General features: G+C 52.0%; 6 protein-coding genes across 6 annotated transcripts; 3 read left to right on the top strand and 3 right to left on the bottom strand.

Moving 5' to 3' along the window:
* Positions 1–1,309: 1,309 nt before the first annotated feature.
* PFICI_14122 (uncharacterized protein) lies at positions 1,310–2,345 on the top strand (the record flags this gene model as incomplete). The annotated part of the gene is made up of 2 exons (XM_007842703.1): positions 1,310–1,763; positions 1,852–2,345. 2 exons carry the CDS (start codon positions 1,310–1,312, stop codon positions 2,343–2,345), a joined length of 948 nt encoding a protein of 315 aa, XP_007840894.1.
* Positions 2,346–2,905: 560 nt separating this feature from the next.
* On the top strand, positions 2,906–3,793 carry PFICI_14121 (uncharacterized protein; the record flags this gene model as incomplete). The annotated part of the gene is made up of 1 exon (XM_007842702.1): positions 2,906–3,793. The coding sequence occupies one exon, from the start codon at positions 2,906–2,908 to the stop codon at positions 3,791–3,793; it is 888 nt and encodes a 295-aa protein (XP_007840893.1).
* Positions 3,794–4,294: 501 nt separating this feature from the next.
* PFICI_14120 (uncharacterized protein) lies at positions 4,295–5,041 on the bottom strand (the record flags this gene model as incomplete). Its single annotated transcript, XM_007842701.1, has 1 exon — positions 4,295–5,041. The coding sequence occupies one exon, from the start codon at positions 5,039–5,041 to the stop codon at positions 4,295–4,297; it is 747 nt and encodes a 248-aa protein (XP_007840892.1).
* Positions 5,042–6,251: 1,210 nt separating this feature from the next.
* On the bottom strand, positions 6,252–7,280 carry PFICI_14119 (uncharacterized protein; the record flags this gene model as incomplete). The annotated part of the gene is made up of 3 exons (XM_007842700.1): positions 6,252–6,628; positions 6,691–6,709; positions 6,795–7,280. The coding sequence occupies 3 exons, from the start codon at positions 7,278–7,280 to the stop codon at positions 6,252–6,254; spliced, it is 882 nt and encodes a 293-aa protein (XP_007840891.1).
* A 4,094-nt stretch (positions 7,281–11,374) lies between these two features.
* Positions 11,375–14,095, top strand: PFICI_14118 (uncharacterized protein; the record flags this gene model as incomplete). The annotated part of the gene is made up of 1 exon (XM_007842699.1): positions 11,375–14,095. One exon carries the CDS (start codon positions 11,375–11,377, stop codon positions 14,093–14,095), a length of 2,721 nt encoding a protein of 906 aa, XP_007840890.1.
* Positions 14,096–14,470: 375 nt separating this feature from the next.
* PFICI_14117 (Citrate synthase) lies at positions 14,471–15,964 on the bottom strand (the record flags this gene model as incomplete). The annotated part of the gene is made up of 1 exon (XM_007842698.1): positions 14,471–15,964. The coding sequence occupies one exon, from the start codon at positions 15,962–15,964 to the stop codon at positions 14,471–14,473; it is 1,494 nt and encodes a 497-aa protein (XP_007840889.1).
* Between the last annotated feature and the right edge of the window lie 547 nt (positions 15,965–16,511).

The following is a 16,511-nucleotide window of genomic DNA, read 5'->3' as shown; positions in this document are numbered from 1 at the left end:
TAGAATTGGAAATCACCAACTTCTTCACCACCGACAAGAAACAAACTGGAGAAAGCGTGTACGTACAAAAGAAGCCTCTAATCCCCTCCGGAAGCTACAAAACCATATATCGAACTTGCGTCACGCGGTGCCCCCAGTGCAAGGAGCTCTACCTAAGCCACAAAACCATAATCACCGAATAGCTACTGGTCGTCCGAAATCTCTTTAATGATTGTCTAGGGCTCGGGACTGTGGTGTGCTACCACCCATTATTATTGATGCGGATGGTGAAAATGGCAACCATGCGTTGATATTTGAACTAAACGAGCCTGTCAAGGCATGCAAAAGTATCATCTAGCGAGGACTGTTTTCGTTAAAAACAACCGACAACAAATGACCTTGTGGATTTATCAGGTACACCACTGGTCAGTGTAAATGACCTCGAGTCCCCATGCATCAGTGATATATTATACTACTCATGCATCTAGTCGTGGTAATTTAGAGGCCCCCTAGTTGTCCATAACGCAAAAGTATTGTACTTGAATCATTGCTACCAAAGCGGCTGGTGCATAGAGAGCCTCTTTGGCCATTCAACGGTATCCCTTGGTATTGTGTTCTCGATCCGCGGTTTCTCCGTGTCATGAATTTGCAGGTGGGATTCGTTCGTGGATTGAACCATTTGTTATATGTAGCTTAAACATTAACACAGTGACTGTCGGCGAACCGCGAAATCCCAGAACCCTATTCTACAAATCAGAAGTAGGTTCTTACGGTTGCCGCAAAAATCTGTTACATCGACATCAAGGTAGCGACTGCTTCAAAAGCTCGTCCGTCGGAAGAAGGCGATGATTATGTAAGTGTAAAGAGCCAATACGTTGCATCTAGCTGGTCTCGTGTCCGCCCAGTGCCGTGTACCCAATGGAACAAGCGATATATGAATGCATTCACCTTGCAGGCCATTTCAAATTTTGTTGCCGCCTCAAAATAGGCCCACCACTGATTCGTCCAGCCTTGTGATATGCTCTCTTTCGGAGAAAGGACACAAGGTTTTGTTACATCGGCCCAACGGGTGCGGAAGAAAATGAAAAGGCAAAAATGTCACCAGAACAGTGCCTCAATAACTTTCAGGCAGGAAAATTGGTATAAGAATCTGGATTCTGCCACCTCATCTACTCTTCTCTCACTGTCCTCATACTTCTCAGCATCTTTCCCCATTCTTGTCCCCATCGCGCTTCACAATCAACCATAACCAAAGCCGTCAAGCTAACAAAGGTCCTGTCCACCCCTCTGCAATTTCACATAGACTGATTATCAGCACAAACTTGTCAACATGGCTGGTATTATGGCTGGTCTGTCTCGTATGTTCTTGGAGTGCATGGAGTTCATCGGTTTTGCCGGAGGAGTGCCCGAAGTGCTAGGCATTATCGAGTACTTCACCTTCATGGAAAAGCCCGCCTATATATTGGCCTTTTGGCTCGAACCCCTCATTGCCACAGGCCTGCTGCTCTACGGTGAACACCAGCGGATAGCAAAGGATGACAAGGAAGTCAAAGAGTTGACGGACAAGGCTAGAGAGGCGGGCATCATAGGCCCGAATGATCAACTGCCCGGCATGCCCGGCGGCCCGCCCAACATGTTTGCAACCTTTTCTACCAACGAAGGCCGCCGCACTCAGGAAAACATTCTTGCAAAATCTTTTCCCGAGGAAAGAATCAAAGCCAGTGTTGAGGCCTGTCGATCTTGCAAGTCCAAGTGCGTGCCGGCTGGCAACGTCACATTTCCCGGTAAGTTGAAAAAGAATTGGGCCTTTTCCCCCTTCTTTTTCATCAATTCTGATTCTACAACACTTGGACTAACATGTATCTACTTCAGCTTCAAATGAGACCGTCGTATGCTTCACTGGCTGTCTCAACAGTCGCCCAATCCCGGAGTCGTTCCTCCGGCGTAGAGTGGTTCAAGGCGACGGCCCACTGGTTGAGGTGGCCACCAACCACACTGCTGGCGCCGACCAGACTCAAAGCATCAACATTGCGATACCTGCTCACATTGCCCCCAGGGCATTCGTGACCGTCACCGTCACTGCCACGCCCACGTCCACCACTACGACCAGCGTCCAGGCTCGCGACGAACACCCGGATCGTCTCCCGGCCCTTCAGACGGACAATGTGTTCATTGACGCCGTACCTGGGCACAGCGGCGGCTTTGCCGGTCCTGGCGGTATTGATATTGATCATGGCCATGTAGAGCCACGACAAATCTCAGATTTGTCGCTCACGTCGGCCATTATGCCCATAACTTTCAGTACACTCACTTATGCAATGCCGACTACTGTCAGCGTCGCCCCATATGCGGGTTTGCCTTTCTGAGTTGAAGGCTTCCCCTTTTCTTTTGTATGCTTCCTCCTGCAACCCTGTTAGGTAGTTCTTGTTGACATTTTGGCTGCTTTTGCTTGACCACGAGTATACGCAGTGGCAAAAGGATTTAATCTCTTTTGGGAGCACAGGCTAAGTTGGACGTTGTTTGGGATTCTCCATGCCTGGCTAAAATGTAATTGTCATGGTTGCTGGTTTACTCTGTTTTGGCCCATTTGTTATTTGACCAATCATTCACGGGAAGACTTCTCTTCAGCATTTGTTTGTTTTGATAATAAAGGAGTGTAAATAGTTAGGATGAATAGAACTTATATTAAGAAGAATCTATGGCTTATGATATTGAATGACATATGATTAAGAACTTCCAAGTCTTACTATTACTATTGGTACTATTTGTATTGCGAATGTGGCTGATTTGTGGGTCAAATCATGTGGCTCTCGGCACTGGCCAATTCTCTTGAGTCACGGCCGAATGGTTAATAAATAAGACGTCCAATACTGCGCAAGACTCGGACAATATGAACAACACCTATTAACCATTATTACAAAGCACCATGCCGTCGGCCTTGTTTGATAAAACGATACCTCGGGATCTAAATGACATCTCACCAATTGCCTCACTAGAGGCTCTCGACACGGAAACGTTCGCGACCCTTGTCACGGAGGTGATTCCGAGATTATCTAGACGCGGAGGTGTGGGTGCCGCCGAGTCAAAGACACCATTTTACACCAAATTTCTCGATATTGTCCAAAGGCGAGCAAATGAGCCGGCCGTGGTCTCGGCCATCGCGGCTATAATCACGCAGCCAGTCAACTCGGAGGACGACCTGCATCGGGTGCTCGGGGCGCTCCACCTCGTAGTCTGCGAGCTTCCCGAGGACCAAATCCTGCCCTACCGCGAGACCCTCGTCGCCGTGTCGGACCCCGACGCCGAGGGCCGCGGCGACCGCTTGTTTACGGGCTGGGTATCGCCGCAGGCCAAGGATCTGCTGCGCTTCGTGGACCGCCGCGACGAGGCCTGGGTCTCCGAGCACAAGGCCGACTACATGGGGACGCGCAGCCTGCGCGAGCGCGTGCGCACGGCGCGGGAGATGCGTCCGTTCGTGCACGATCTGCTCTCTTGGCTGCAAGACGGCAACTGGCCGCCCTACAAACCCTGCGAGGAGCAGCTGGCGCGGTTCCCACAAATCGCCGTCATGCCCATACAAAAGATCTTGAAGGAGTCACGGGGCGATGGGGGTTGGATTAATAATCTCTTGCGTTTTGTCCAGGACCACGTTCCAGTCGGGCGGAGCTGGGAGTCGATATATCCCCAGGTCAAGGCTCTAATTGATGCGCCGCAGGGTGACGAGGACGAGTGGGAAACGGCCGAGTGTGCTCAAGAGTGGCTGGATGTGTTGAATCGCTGGAGGAGCTCACAGGAAGGGCTCCGATGTGCGTAGCATCAACACCCAAGCAGGAGTCATCTCGCTCAATAATGATGACCATGATATTCTACGTGATTTGAAACGACGCTCTCTTGGGAATAATCGGTTGGGCATGGGATCGAAGGCCGCCTGCCAAGTCACCTATCGCTTCCCTATTCGGCACCACAGACAGATATATGGTGCAAAAGGTTTGTTGGGCCCACATGAGGGTGGCAAAATCTCAAGCCATGGCTACAGTTTTGTTGGAAAGGTCCACGGCGATGAATGCTATTTGATAGATTCTGTTTCCTGCTATCTAATGGTCATACTAAGACTCGAACTTGATAATGAAGTAGTTTATAGGCAACGACCCAACTCTGATTGCGAAAGAACTGTACGGGAAACCTGCTGAAATCCTCGCGTGTTTCCACAGAGTGTGCACAATCTTGCGGTTCACCATCATCCATTGGTTTCGATCAACATTTTTGCTTCAGTCCTTTCATCAAAGCGTGTGCATAGCTAGTAGGTATTTTTTCATCATCGTGCCGCATTGTAGATGGGTACACATCGGTACGAGTATACATCTGACAAGTCAGCTTTATCATCAACTAGGCAGAGAGAGATACTCACATCTGCGGAGGTAGACCCAAGGCGGCGGTCTATTTCGCAACAGGCACCACCACCACCATGATGGCGACCACGCTTCTGCAGCCGTCGGCCCCCGACGAGCCTCGCGGGCAAATCGGCGGCATAGTCGACGTCGCGGCAGATGACCTGATCACAGACGTCGCGCCACTCCTTCTCGGTCCGGTCGACCTTGGAGACGAGAAAGCGCTTGCCCGAGTCCTCAAAGACGTCGACAAAGTTGTCGGAGCGGTAGATGCGCTTCATGCGGCGCCGGCGCGAGTCCATGAGCTGCTTGGGCAGGGGCAGGCCGCGCTCCGGGGCGTCGGCGCCCAGCGAGAGCGAAAAGGCCTGGGCCTCAAAGACGCGCCCGCAGAGGCACACGACGGAGAAGATGTCGAGGAACTCGGTCTGTAGGCGTAGTTGGTGTAGTCGGTAATGACCTCCGAGGAAGGCTCCGCGGTATGCCGTGTACGGCAGGTCTAACGTATAATAACTATCATGTTGTTGCTGGGTACTGCTACTGCTGCAGCACCGGTGGTTTTGGTGACTGCTGCCGCTGCTGTCGCTTTGATTGTCATCATCATTGTGACCGCCGGGGTCTTTGGGATTTGAAAATTGTCTTGGTGGACGACTTGCTGATCTTATTATCCCCGGCATGGTCTAGAAGTTCTGAATCACAATGGCATCATCATCTAGATGGAGGAATTGGCAGTGGGCATGAGAAAAGACTGGTGCAATGTCAGATTGATAGAGGAGAAGGAAAGTGCAAAGAGGTGGTTATTATATCCCTCTGTCATATCTCTGCCTGAGCATCCTACATAATCCTCAGCTGAATCAAGGATGGGAAGTATGATTGTCCTCAGTCCTTGAATGATTCCAAATAGAAGCCTTGTTTCGCCCGTCGTCGGAAGGGTTGCTGCCGCCCCCCCACAGAAGGAGTCTAAATGGTAACAATAGAAGAATGAAGCTCACCGATCAAAACCTTTTCCAGAGAGCCAAGGGTGAACGAAAAGTATGAGATAATGGGCCTCAATTCACAAATATCAACGAGCCGTAGACACCCGATGGCCATGCGGCTGTGCGCTGGGGGAGGAAATGGTCCTCATATTTTGGCGGACCAATGAGGGAAATTGGCCTCACGGTAATGGTTTCCCATCCAGACCGGGCGAAACATGACTCCCGACACCTTGAGGCCCTTTTATGAGCAATTATATGAATCATGTGCTCATTTATCTGCAACCAACGGCGTCGGCTTGCAGTGCTTGCATTGCGACACCTGCACTAGATGTCTTGTTCAATATCGTCTGTAAACGTGTAACATTCGTCATGGCTTGCGGGCTGGGGGCTATTTTCTGCGGGATAAAGAAAGTTCTAATCTCAGGTAAAGCAGGGCAATAGTTGCATCACTCACGGATTGTGAATGCCATAGAATTGGCCTCAATCTGTGCCATTCAAGGCATCAAACACACACTTCGGTTCAGTCCTTCCGAAAGCCCCGGTGGTTCCATTGGTTTGCAATGATCGTCGGGACAAGGTCTAAAGTGAAGATACTAGAAAACGCCCTTGATTCGGAAGATATGGAAAACAACGAGCGGTGTATATAATTTAAACGCTAATCCGAAATGTTGGGCTATAATGTTCAGGCGCTCATGGCGCCACCGCTTGGTATCATGAAAGCGGGTCATACATACATGATATGTCTATTGGAACGAAGTAGATAACTTTCTTCCATACATGATATAAGATATAAAATATTCATTGAAAGTGCTGCCCTCTTGAGTCCTTCTCATACATAGAAAACCTTGCTGGGGTGTCGGCTTTATTGGTATTGGACGAGATGCCCTATAAAAAGTATGCATGAGGCTGCTCAATCGTCAAAGTAGCTCGCTCGCTGCCCTTGAGCGAGGGGGCCGTCCTCGGGGTTTTGTACCATGTCGGCATACTTCGATATGGAGCAGGTGCTCGGTCTGCTCACTAGTCTCGAAAGAACATTTACAGATAAACATGTCGTGTGTAAAGTTCTTGGGGACGCATGATCTCTGATGGCGTTTATAGTTGTCTTTCCGATGGCCCCGTACGCCGCAACGACAGTGGTATAATCCGTTGACTCTTTGCCCTTCGGGCCATTGTTTATGTGTGGGCTTGTGGCGACCAAGATCCTTGCGAGTCGAGAACCGGGATCCGCACTGATCGCATTCGAACGGCTTTTCGGGAGAACTTCCAAAAGATCGCTCAGTGGCTGGCCTGGATACGGTTAGTTAGAACCTTTGTCTGTTGCGGCTGGGCTTCCAGAAAAGAAAACATACCTTGACCGATAGGATGTCCCTGAAAAAGGGTAAGAGCTTAAATTGGTGGAATCATCTGCCCTAGTGAATAGGGCAGAAAAGGGAACAGATTGAGCAGACAATACATCTGATGTAGCCGATGGAGCAGAGGGAACAGATGGGGCAGATGGATAAAGAAGCTCTGGCTGCCGGTGGTAGTTGAGAGGGAGGGTGGGGTCTCCTACCACAGATGCATTACCATTTGTGTTGTAGAATGCCTGTTCAGATGGTGATAACTGGTCTGCAATAGCATAGCTCGGCGAGTTTGGATAATAAGTTGGGTTATTAGAGTTTGCCTCCACGCTGTGCTCATAACCTGGCCATGGACTGTTTGAGACCCCTGGGGAGCTTCCATAGCCCGCTGGGTTATAGGGCGGATAAGAGCTGTTGTTATCACTCCAGCTGTGGGGGAGGTTGTGGGTAGATGGAAACCAGGGGTCGCCGCCGCTGGGCTGCCCGGGAATGTCCAGTGAATTGGGGTAGCTGGTGTCACTGGGGTACGGGGCTTCAAGCTTCAAGTCGCTGAAAAAGGCGGCCGACTCGTCCTCTGGAGCCGACCGTTGTTCAGACATCTTAATCACCAAGGACAGGCGGCATAGGAATCCCAGTCACGGGAGAAGGGGAGGATCTGGTTTGTAGGTTGTGGATGGAAGTTGAAGGTGGCGGCGGCGGCGGTGTTGGTAGAGCTGGGCTAGATGAGACTTGCGGCAAATCAACTGTGGCAGCAATGGCCACTCAAGGGTTGTCGAAAGATATGAAACAGAAATCAGAACCCAGTATAACCATTGAGGAGGAAAGCAAACGCATTCCAGATTGCCCTTCCTTCGTGTTGTTGCCTCCCTCGCTGCAAGAGTGCTCGGATCGTGGTGTCGTCTGGGTAAGAACAAATGGAAGGGAGAAGCGCGGAAGCATGGTGGTTAAGTAGAGGGAATGCTTTTGAGGCCCAATTCAAAGGGGATAGTCCCCTTTCAGCGGTCTGGCTTGGTGGATATTAGCGCAACCAGCTGTCCCGGGGCGAGACGATAGAATTATTGCATCAGACAAGCATATTGTCAAGAAAGAAGATGTAGTGATGTGGTGTAAATGGCCTCCTGGTCGCGAATGGGGATAACGGGTATAATGTGTAGGTATGTTTTTAATAGTTTCGTCTGGTGGATTACTACCAGGTAGAATTAGCAGTTTGGTCCGTACTGCGTGACCCAAGGAACTGCCCAACAGTGGGCACGCCCACCTACTACGTACACTACCTACAAGACCTACATGCTCCGGGCCTCCTTCGAGTGCCTCTCGGATGTTCGCCCACCAGACATTCCGTTGTACCTACTACTATCGTACCTACCTACAGCTATCTACCTACCCTGTCGGCATGCATTAGCGACTACATGGTAGTTCGGCACTCTGGGGTAATGTTTCTTAAATTGGAGGCCTGCGTTTTCGCCTCTTGGATCCTCTTCAATTTCAGGATTCCTATAGTCCAAAATAAGAAAGACCATTTGCAACCCGACATAGCAAGTTAATTGATCTCCTAGGCGAGCTGGGCTAGCTGTTGAGCCGCGAATTCTCTTCTGACGTGGCTACTCCGATATTCCAGATGACGAATCAAGCTTATCACGGACGTTTACGAGCGCTAACCCCGCCAACTGACAAGCAACGAACCCGACATTCATGGAGGGGCAACCAGGGCAAACTGGAACGCCCAGTGATTTAGCCCACGCTATCAATGGTCCGGTCCCCGCAAATGCTATACGAATACTCGACCTTCCTCGCATGCTTTCTTTTCATGGTTCTTTTTATTATTCATGGCACATGGACGCTTCCTAAACACAAGAGGCCCTTAAAAAACCTGCTAGAGTCGTCCTCTAGATCAAGCTTAACCACCAATGGCGGGCGGGCTGCAATCATTTTCACGTCTGATCGCGCAGCACTTCTCGTCCTTCTTTGGATCCACAGTCCGAGAACTGCGGAATACGGCGCAGTGGTTGCGGCGAATATCTTCCGTAGATAGCCAGATAAACGCCCAGGGCGTATATGTTAGGGTCCCACTTGCCATGTACGGAGTGTCTTTGTTGCTGGGCGTCTTCTCTCTGACTCAGGCGACCGAGCATCTTCTCTTGTTGTGATCCTATGGGTGGAATATCTCTGCCGCTACGGCTTCATGCTGGGCGTAGAGAAAATTTGCAGTTGTCTGGAGATAGAATCTGGACATGAGTTGTTAAAACCTCGACGAGCTTGGGAATAATTATAACCTTTACTAAAACTATCTTTTCCAACGCATCATATGTGGTGGTCTCAAGATCTATTTCCTTGCGTGGTGAAAAGGTGTCGAGCACGCAAGGAACCGAGATTGGCGCAAGAGCTTGATTTGGTATGATCAAATGACCAGACCACAATCAGGAAGCGGAAGTGTTACAATCCATCAATGAAAGCTTAATCAGGACAGACATCACGACATTAGAGAGCAGAAAATCCAAACGAGGAAGGACATAGAGCCGTGGCCGGGTGGCCCATTGGGTAGGTATACTCTGTCTGTACTGTAGATCCAGCGTAGCCAAGGGGCATTGATGGCGTGCAGGTGGTGGCATGCCACCCCCCTACAGATATGCTTGTCCAGACCGAGAAGTGCCGAACAAACTCTCTTCTGTTGAATAAGGATTCGCGGGGATGGGCTGTGTATCCGTCCGTGAAGCAAGCCCACATGTAGATTTCTGATGCTCTGTACTTTACATTAGAGACGAACCTCGAATGACGGGCGATTATCGATTGCCTCTGCGCCAAGGTAGGCGATGTGCTTGAAATCGTGCTTGCGTTTTTGCGTACTGCTGCGGATTCGTTGGCATGGCGCAAGCAATTGAGGATTCGTCATTCATTTGTAAAGTACATACACGACCTACACTAACCGCTCGTGTACGTGTACTGTGGAAGGTCATCCATACTAGAAAAGTCCCAGTCGCGTCGAAATGTGCAAGGAACTTTTGGTCTTCTGCTTGGTGATCCTAGTCCCCTGTCTGCCGTGGACCCGGGCCTTGATCGGATCCCCGGTAGGCGGTACGTGTAAGTAAGTATGTGTGCCTAACGACTTGTGGCCCGCTTGGCTGTCTTTATCTACGGAGTAATGAGGTGATCTTGTTCGGCTGCTTGCATATCCAGACTTTTTGAAAAGGGCATGTGGTGGCAGACTGGTCGTTAATATCAATCCCTCATGCCGTGTTTCCTCGAGGCTTGTAGATCCTAGCCTCTTGTCGAGACCTGATTGGTATCAAGAACAGGCTCGTCTTTGACAGACTAAGCGATGAGTCAAACGGCTGAGAATGTGCTGGCATATGTCAGCGATATGATCATCTCGTCAGGCGATCAAGCGATAATGGCAAGAGTCGGGTGCATCCATCTCGACACTACAATGGCAATGATAGCACAATGGAACCAAGGATGATGATGGCTCGTAATGGGCGAAGTATGTAGTTGAAGCGGGGTACCAGAGACGAACGACCCCGCCAAGAAGTAAACTACGTCACCCCCGTCGAACCACAGATTTGTACGTCCTCTTTGACGACCGATCAGATGTTCTCATGTTCATGTATAAATGGCTTGCAGGAAACTACCTCGTATAATAGAATCAGTTCAAAGAGAATTCGAAAATGTGGATATGGATCTGAAACGCCATCACTAAAAACAGCCGCTGCGGGCCGAAGCTTAAGACGGGCACTAATTCAGTGGATCGTTCCCCAAACCTAGATCCGGAAGCGCTTGCTAGATGTCCGCCAATCCGCTACCAAGCCCTCTGCGGCTTTACATATCTAGTGCATATTTCCCAGATATTCGTACCTAAGGTACATGCAAATGTAATTATCGAATTGCGTTGCGCATCATGCATTCATATACGCTATTTGTTGTAGATGTATGATTTGAGTGTCTTCAACATGTCGGCAATTATCGACAGGCGACCATGGACATGTTGTACAAGATACGATGCATGGAAATCATACTGACCGTAGCCGTGAAATCACTCAATCAAACTCGCCTGGGAATCTGCACATCTGCACGTGTAACCTTCATCTAGCTTACATAGGTGCTTGGTACCTGGGCATCTCTTCCCTAGCCAATAATGTGTTCTCAAAAAAGAAATACCCCGGGAAAAGAAATAGTCGATTCCTCCCTTTCAATCTAAATGTTTTACATTTTGTCCAACTTCTCTTGTTCCTTCTCTCGTCGCCGCCACTGCAGGTCCTCAGCACTCCACTTTACACTTCTATACTTTACCTCGCATATACCTAAATGCATGGCTCTGCTCTCCTTTTTTGCCTGTTTTGCTCCCAAGTCTCCTTAAGCTTTGCTGGTGCCAGCACCATAAAGTTTTATGACACCTTCATTTGCCCATGCACATCGGTATCCGCGCAGTTCGAAACCCAGTTTCTCGAACCACTTTACTTCTTCCGACTAGAGCATGACTCCCTTGGTAGGCTTTCCGTCAAACCGCTTCAGCGCGGTTCATTGGGCAAAGGGAGGGATGGCAATGAATCGAAAAAAAAAAAAAAGAAAAAAAAAAGGGTCGGTCTCGCTACCTGTGCGAGCCAGCATGGAATAAAAATGTGCTTGTACGCCGGCTCGGGCTCTCTTTCGAAACTAATGTCGTCGACCTGCAAGTGATAAACGACCCGGGTTTGCAGCTATGCCGCTCAGACGGAGGCCGGGTCGGTTCATAGAGGCAACGGAGCCGCGCAACACACCCACTGCAAGGCATCAAGGGATCGCCTCTGCACCGCAGCCGACGGAGCAAGGAGAAGCATGGCGTCCTGGAGATGGAGGAGGTCAGCAGATGCAAATCGATCCTCAAGGTGGACGGCAGGGCGAGGCATCACGAACGTCGGACACCCGACCCGCATGGCACTCTGCAGGCAAACCAGCCCGACAGCTGCGGAGTAGTTCAAATGGAGGCGACCCCGGGGACGAGGAGAGCTTGAGGTATCTCATTGAATTCCTTCGGAGAACACCACCACCAGGGAATCACATGTCTATACCCGACGACGCCGCATCCATCGAGGGCAGCAGATGGAGGAGAGCACTCAATCCCTTTCGTCGAAAGAGTCGCAGGCGCCCCGGTCCCATTACCATCCAGCTACCAGATTCGGCTGTTGCTTCTACCACCTCGGGAGGCTACCGGCATATTGCAATTTCTATTCCCGTGGAGCATAGCTACGCCTCTCACGGCAGGCGACAGTCGAGACGTCGTTCCACCGTAGTGGAGCCGTTAGAGCAGGAGTCAACGCATGATATCGAGGAGAGACTGGGTGTCGTCGAAACGAGGCTGGCATCACTCCGTCCGTACAGCTCTGACCAAGGGGCGGGCACTGTATTGCAACCCGTTGCAGAAGCCCGAGAACCAAAACCTATAAGCGCTCGCGAGGCCCCCCCAAGGCCTCCTCGAACGAGCTCCATGAAGCGCCCATCATCAAGTCGGGTACATCGCCCGGCTAGAGACTCGGGTAACGCTTTGCCATTAGATGCGACCCCTCCGCCTAAACAGACGCGACCGCATGCGACTGGCTTGGGCCCGGCAGCGCGACGGCCGTCGGAGGCAAGATCGACAGCGGAGGAATCTGGGGCAAGGCGAAGACCGCAGCCCATAGTGATTGTACCAGATGTTACACCTACACTAGCTCGGCAAACAGGAAGGATTGCATCGTCACCGCGACCGAAATCCAATGTCGAGTTGGTGAACCAACCACAGGCTGACGATGGCAAAGATCTCAGTAGCCAAGGCAGCAGCTCACAGGCTGGCACACCCATAACGCCTGCAGCCACGAGCGACATTGGCTTGAAGTTGCCACCAAGAAAAACGAGCAAGAGATCGACGTTTGGAGGGCAAAGATCGATACCTGGCTTGCTGAGTCCATCATTTTCACAAAAGTCCTCGCCAGGTGCTCAGAGCAGTAGTGCATATGGCAACAACCCTCCTTCTCCTGAGGCCAATATTCTGCGCCCACGTATTGGTAGTGTTGTCACTATTGACTCTGAACCACGGGTCATGGATGCCCAGGCTGCAACAGCGCATAGGGCCGAGGCCGTTCCTCTCGTGCTGGGTGATTCGGCAGAAGCGAGTGCTGAACCGTCCTCAAGTACAGACGGGGCCACCAGCTCCCCACTGCACTCGGCCGCAGCTGTCAGCCGCTCTGCCCAGACAGATATCACCACCATGCACCACCTTCACAAGGCCCTCAGTCGAAAAGAGAAGGTTCGTCAGCGAAAACATATGGACCTCCATAGCAACAGGAAGGGCAAGACGAGTCAGGATGTATTCTTTTCTGATGCACCGCCTTCCTCGACAGCCTCTCACCACCTGAGGCGTGTGTCTTCTGTCTCTGACCAGACCGACACCAGACCCATACCAATTCGCTCGAGAATCCCGCACACCGCAAAGGCGGACCAATCAAGACCATCGACAGCAATTCCTCGGATTCCTTCAGCAGGCCAGTCTGAAGCTCCCACAAATTCCCCGGTCAGTATCCTCAAACCCAGCCGGCAGGCGTCAATGGGCTCATTCAGGAGTAGCACGACGACGTCCTCCTCAAGCTCTTTCGTACACTCCTTCGACCGGCTGTCGAGCCTGCGCCAGATACAGAGACGGATCGAGCGTGATGTACGCACAACTCGCGAGGCTCTAGACGGTGCCGGAGCTAGAGCAGAGGCGACAAGCGCACCACTGAACCCAGAACAGCTCCAGCGCCGACATGAATACTTACGGGAGCGACGGCTGCGCGACGTTGAGAGACGGATCCGTCGCATCGAACGCAATGGCGACCTCTGGCTTCGGTCACTGCCCGGACTGTTGGAGACCTTGGGGAAAATGGAGGAGCACTGGAGGCACGCATCGCAACAGCAGCAGCAACCGCAGCCGTTGTCTCGACCTGTCAATGAGCCCCCGAGTCCCGCCACAACACGAACACGAGCAACCTCGCATCTTACCAGTGCTGGGACCTCGGATTACAGCCCGGAATCACTCGAGCCGCTGATCAGTTCACTCCAGGAAGTGGCTAAGTTGATACCAGTTAGCCCACGGCCGCGACAGCCATTAGCAGAGCCGACAACACAGAGACAAAGAGCTGAGGATAGCTTTGGAGCGGAGCCGGCTATACCGGAGCGGGCGCCCGAGCGTATCCAAAAGGGACAAGAGGCAACCCGATTAGAGGCAGAGGAAAGGGCCCGGAATTCAGGTTCGCAGACGGATTCCAACGACAGAGGCGCGGAAGCCGGTATTGTGTCTCCTGCAGCAGGACAAATGGAACACCAAGAGCAAGAGCGCCGAGCCGCCACATCCCCAGTCTATCATCTGGCACCAGAAACCCCCGAGACCGCCCCGGAGGAGGCGAAGACGTTTAGTTTATGGTGGTAAATAGCTGATTATATGAACGCAAATGTGCATATACCCTGGCCTAGAATGAGGACTCACCTTTGTTACGCAGGACGGTTGTAATCGTATGTAGAGCAAATGAAACTTTGACCTACCGATTGTCACCCCCTCCGATGCTTCCTTTTTTGTAAATAAGCTTATGCTTAACGAGGTGAGAAGAGCTTGTGGGCTGGCTACGCTCTCAAGTTTGAACAACCACAAGGTTTTGGATAGACGCATCTACTCGCACAACCTCCTATTTTGGACCAAGTCAAGTATCATCCAAGAATAAAATATATATAAGAAAAAACTGTACATGGTAGAAACATACGCTGAGTACATCAAGACACTTCTTTTTCCCGAATCCTTCCGTGCAAACTACAATTTGCTCTTGCCCCAGACACGGCCCGTCTCGTCCTTGTACGTGGCGAGAACATGTCTCTTGCTGTCGCCTCCGTGGTTGACCTGGACGGGCGCGGCGCTGCCGGGCTTCTCCTCTCTGTCCTTGGTCTCGATGTAGTCGCGCTCGCCCTCGCCGAGGTAGAGCTGGCGCGGACGCCAAATCTTGACGCCGGTCGGCTGCAGGATCATCTGCCGCCAGTGCGCCAGCCAGCCGACGCAGCGGGGCACGGCAAACAGCACGGGGTAAAAGTCGAGCGGGAAGCCCATGGCCTGGTAAATGAGGCCCGAGTAGAAGTCGACGTTGGGGTACAGGTTGCGGGAGCGCATGAACTCGCTCTTTTGGGCGTACTCGGCGAGGGCCAGGGCCGTGTCGAGCAGCTGGTTGCGCCCCGTCACCTTGAAGACCTCCTCGGCCAGGGCCCGGATCGCCGTCGAGCGGGGGTCCACGTTCTTGTAGACGCGGTGGCCAAAGCCGACCAGCACGCGCTCGCGCCGCTCCACCTGGGCCATGAAGTCGGGCACCTTGTCGGGCGAGCCAATCTCAATGAGCATGCGGATCGCGCTCTCCGAGGCGCCGCCGTGCGAGGGGCCGTACAGCGCGGCGCAGCCTGCTGCCACCATGCTGTACGGGTCTACCAGGGAGCTTCCCACCTGGAGGACCGTGGCCGTGGAGCAGTTGACCTCGTGGTCGGCGTGGATGATGAAGAGCGCGTCGAGAGCCTTTTCAAGGACCGGGTGCGGCTGGTACTCGTGGCCCGAGAGGTGGTCGAGCAGGTACAGAAAGTTGCCCGTGTAGGACAAGCCCTTGGCGGGCCGGTTGAACGGGCGGCCCTGGCGCATCCGGTACGCGGCCGCGGCCAAGGTGGGCGCCTTGCCAATGATTCTCAGAATCTGCTTGTCCAGCACCTCGAGAGCCGCGGGGTTGCCCGAGGCGGCGTTGGTGTAGAGCTTTTGGCCCGCGAGCGACGGGTTGGCCTCGGGGGCAAAGGAGCCCAGCGTGGCAAAGGCCGACGTCAGCATGGACATGGGGTGGGAGTCGTAGCGGAACGACTTGAACATGCCCTCAATGTCGCTGTGGATGTAGGTGTGGTTCAGGACCTCGTTCTGCCAGTCGTCATAGCGGGACTGGGTGGGCAGCTCCCCATAGATGAGCAGATAGGCCGACTCGAGAAAGTTGCTCTTCTTGACCAGCTGCTGGATGGGGTAGCCACGGTACCGCAAAACACCCTCCTGGCCGTTGATGTACGTGATCTTGCTCTGAATGACTGCCGTGTTCATGTACGCGGGATCGTACACCCGCAGACCCTGATCCGTCTCATCCTCGGCCGGTCCTCCCTTGGCCTTGATCTTCTTGATGTCAGTGGCCAGGACCGAGTTGTGCTTGATGGGGACCTCATAGGTCTGTCCCGTCCGGTTGTCCACCACGGTCAGCGACTGGCGAGGCGCCGCCTTGCTAGGAACAGCGACCATTTTCCCGGAGTATTATGAGAGTGCCTCGTACAAAAGCCAAATGAAATAGAGGTTACAAAAAGTGGGAATGAATTAAGAAGAAATAAATCTTTAAATGATGCGGCAAATATATGCCAATTTTAGTAGTTACACACACACACAAAGTTTCCCGTGATTATTCTCCGTTGCTTGGTTGATGAGTGTGCGTCGGGTCTACAAGAGTTGCCGGAGAGCGAAGCCGTCTGTTACCGTTACCTACCCATGCTCACAGAATAAGGAGGGTAGGGGACACCTTTGACTGGAGCTTCCCTGGAGCTTACACCACTGATGACCACCATTTCATTCCATTGATAGCGGCTGATCTATTCGGCGCTCCATAAAAAGACGGATCTTAGCCGAGGTTCAACTAGCTGTCAATCACGTGACCTGGCCTCAACAAGACCCCGTGCACCTTTTACTGCGGCTCAACGTTTCGAGCATGATTGAGACTTTTTAGCATTACATTTTACATGTGCTTTTGAAATGGTTCCCGAGCTTGTTGAAGGTGTGCATCTTATGAACTTTATTA

The sequence above is a fragment of the Pestalotiopsis fici genome, assembly GCF_000516985.1.
Source record: "Pestalotiopsis fici W106-1 unplaced genomic scaffold PFICI_Scf_12, whole genome shotgun sequence".
NCBI classification, from domain to species: Eukaryota; Fungi; Ascomycota; class Sordariomycetes; order Amphisphaeriales; family Sporocadaceae; genus Pestalotiopsis; species Pestalotiopsis fici.
Note: the sequence above shows the minus strand (reverse complement) of the source record. Positions and strands in the feature narration are given on the sequence as shown.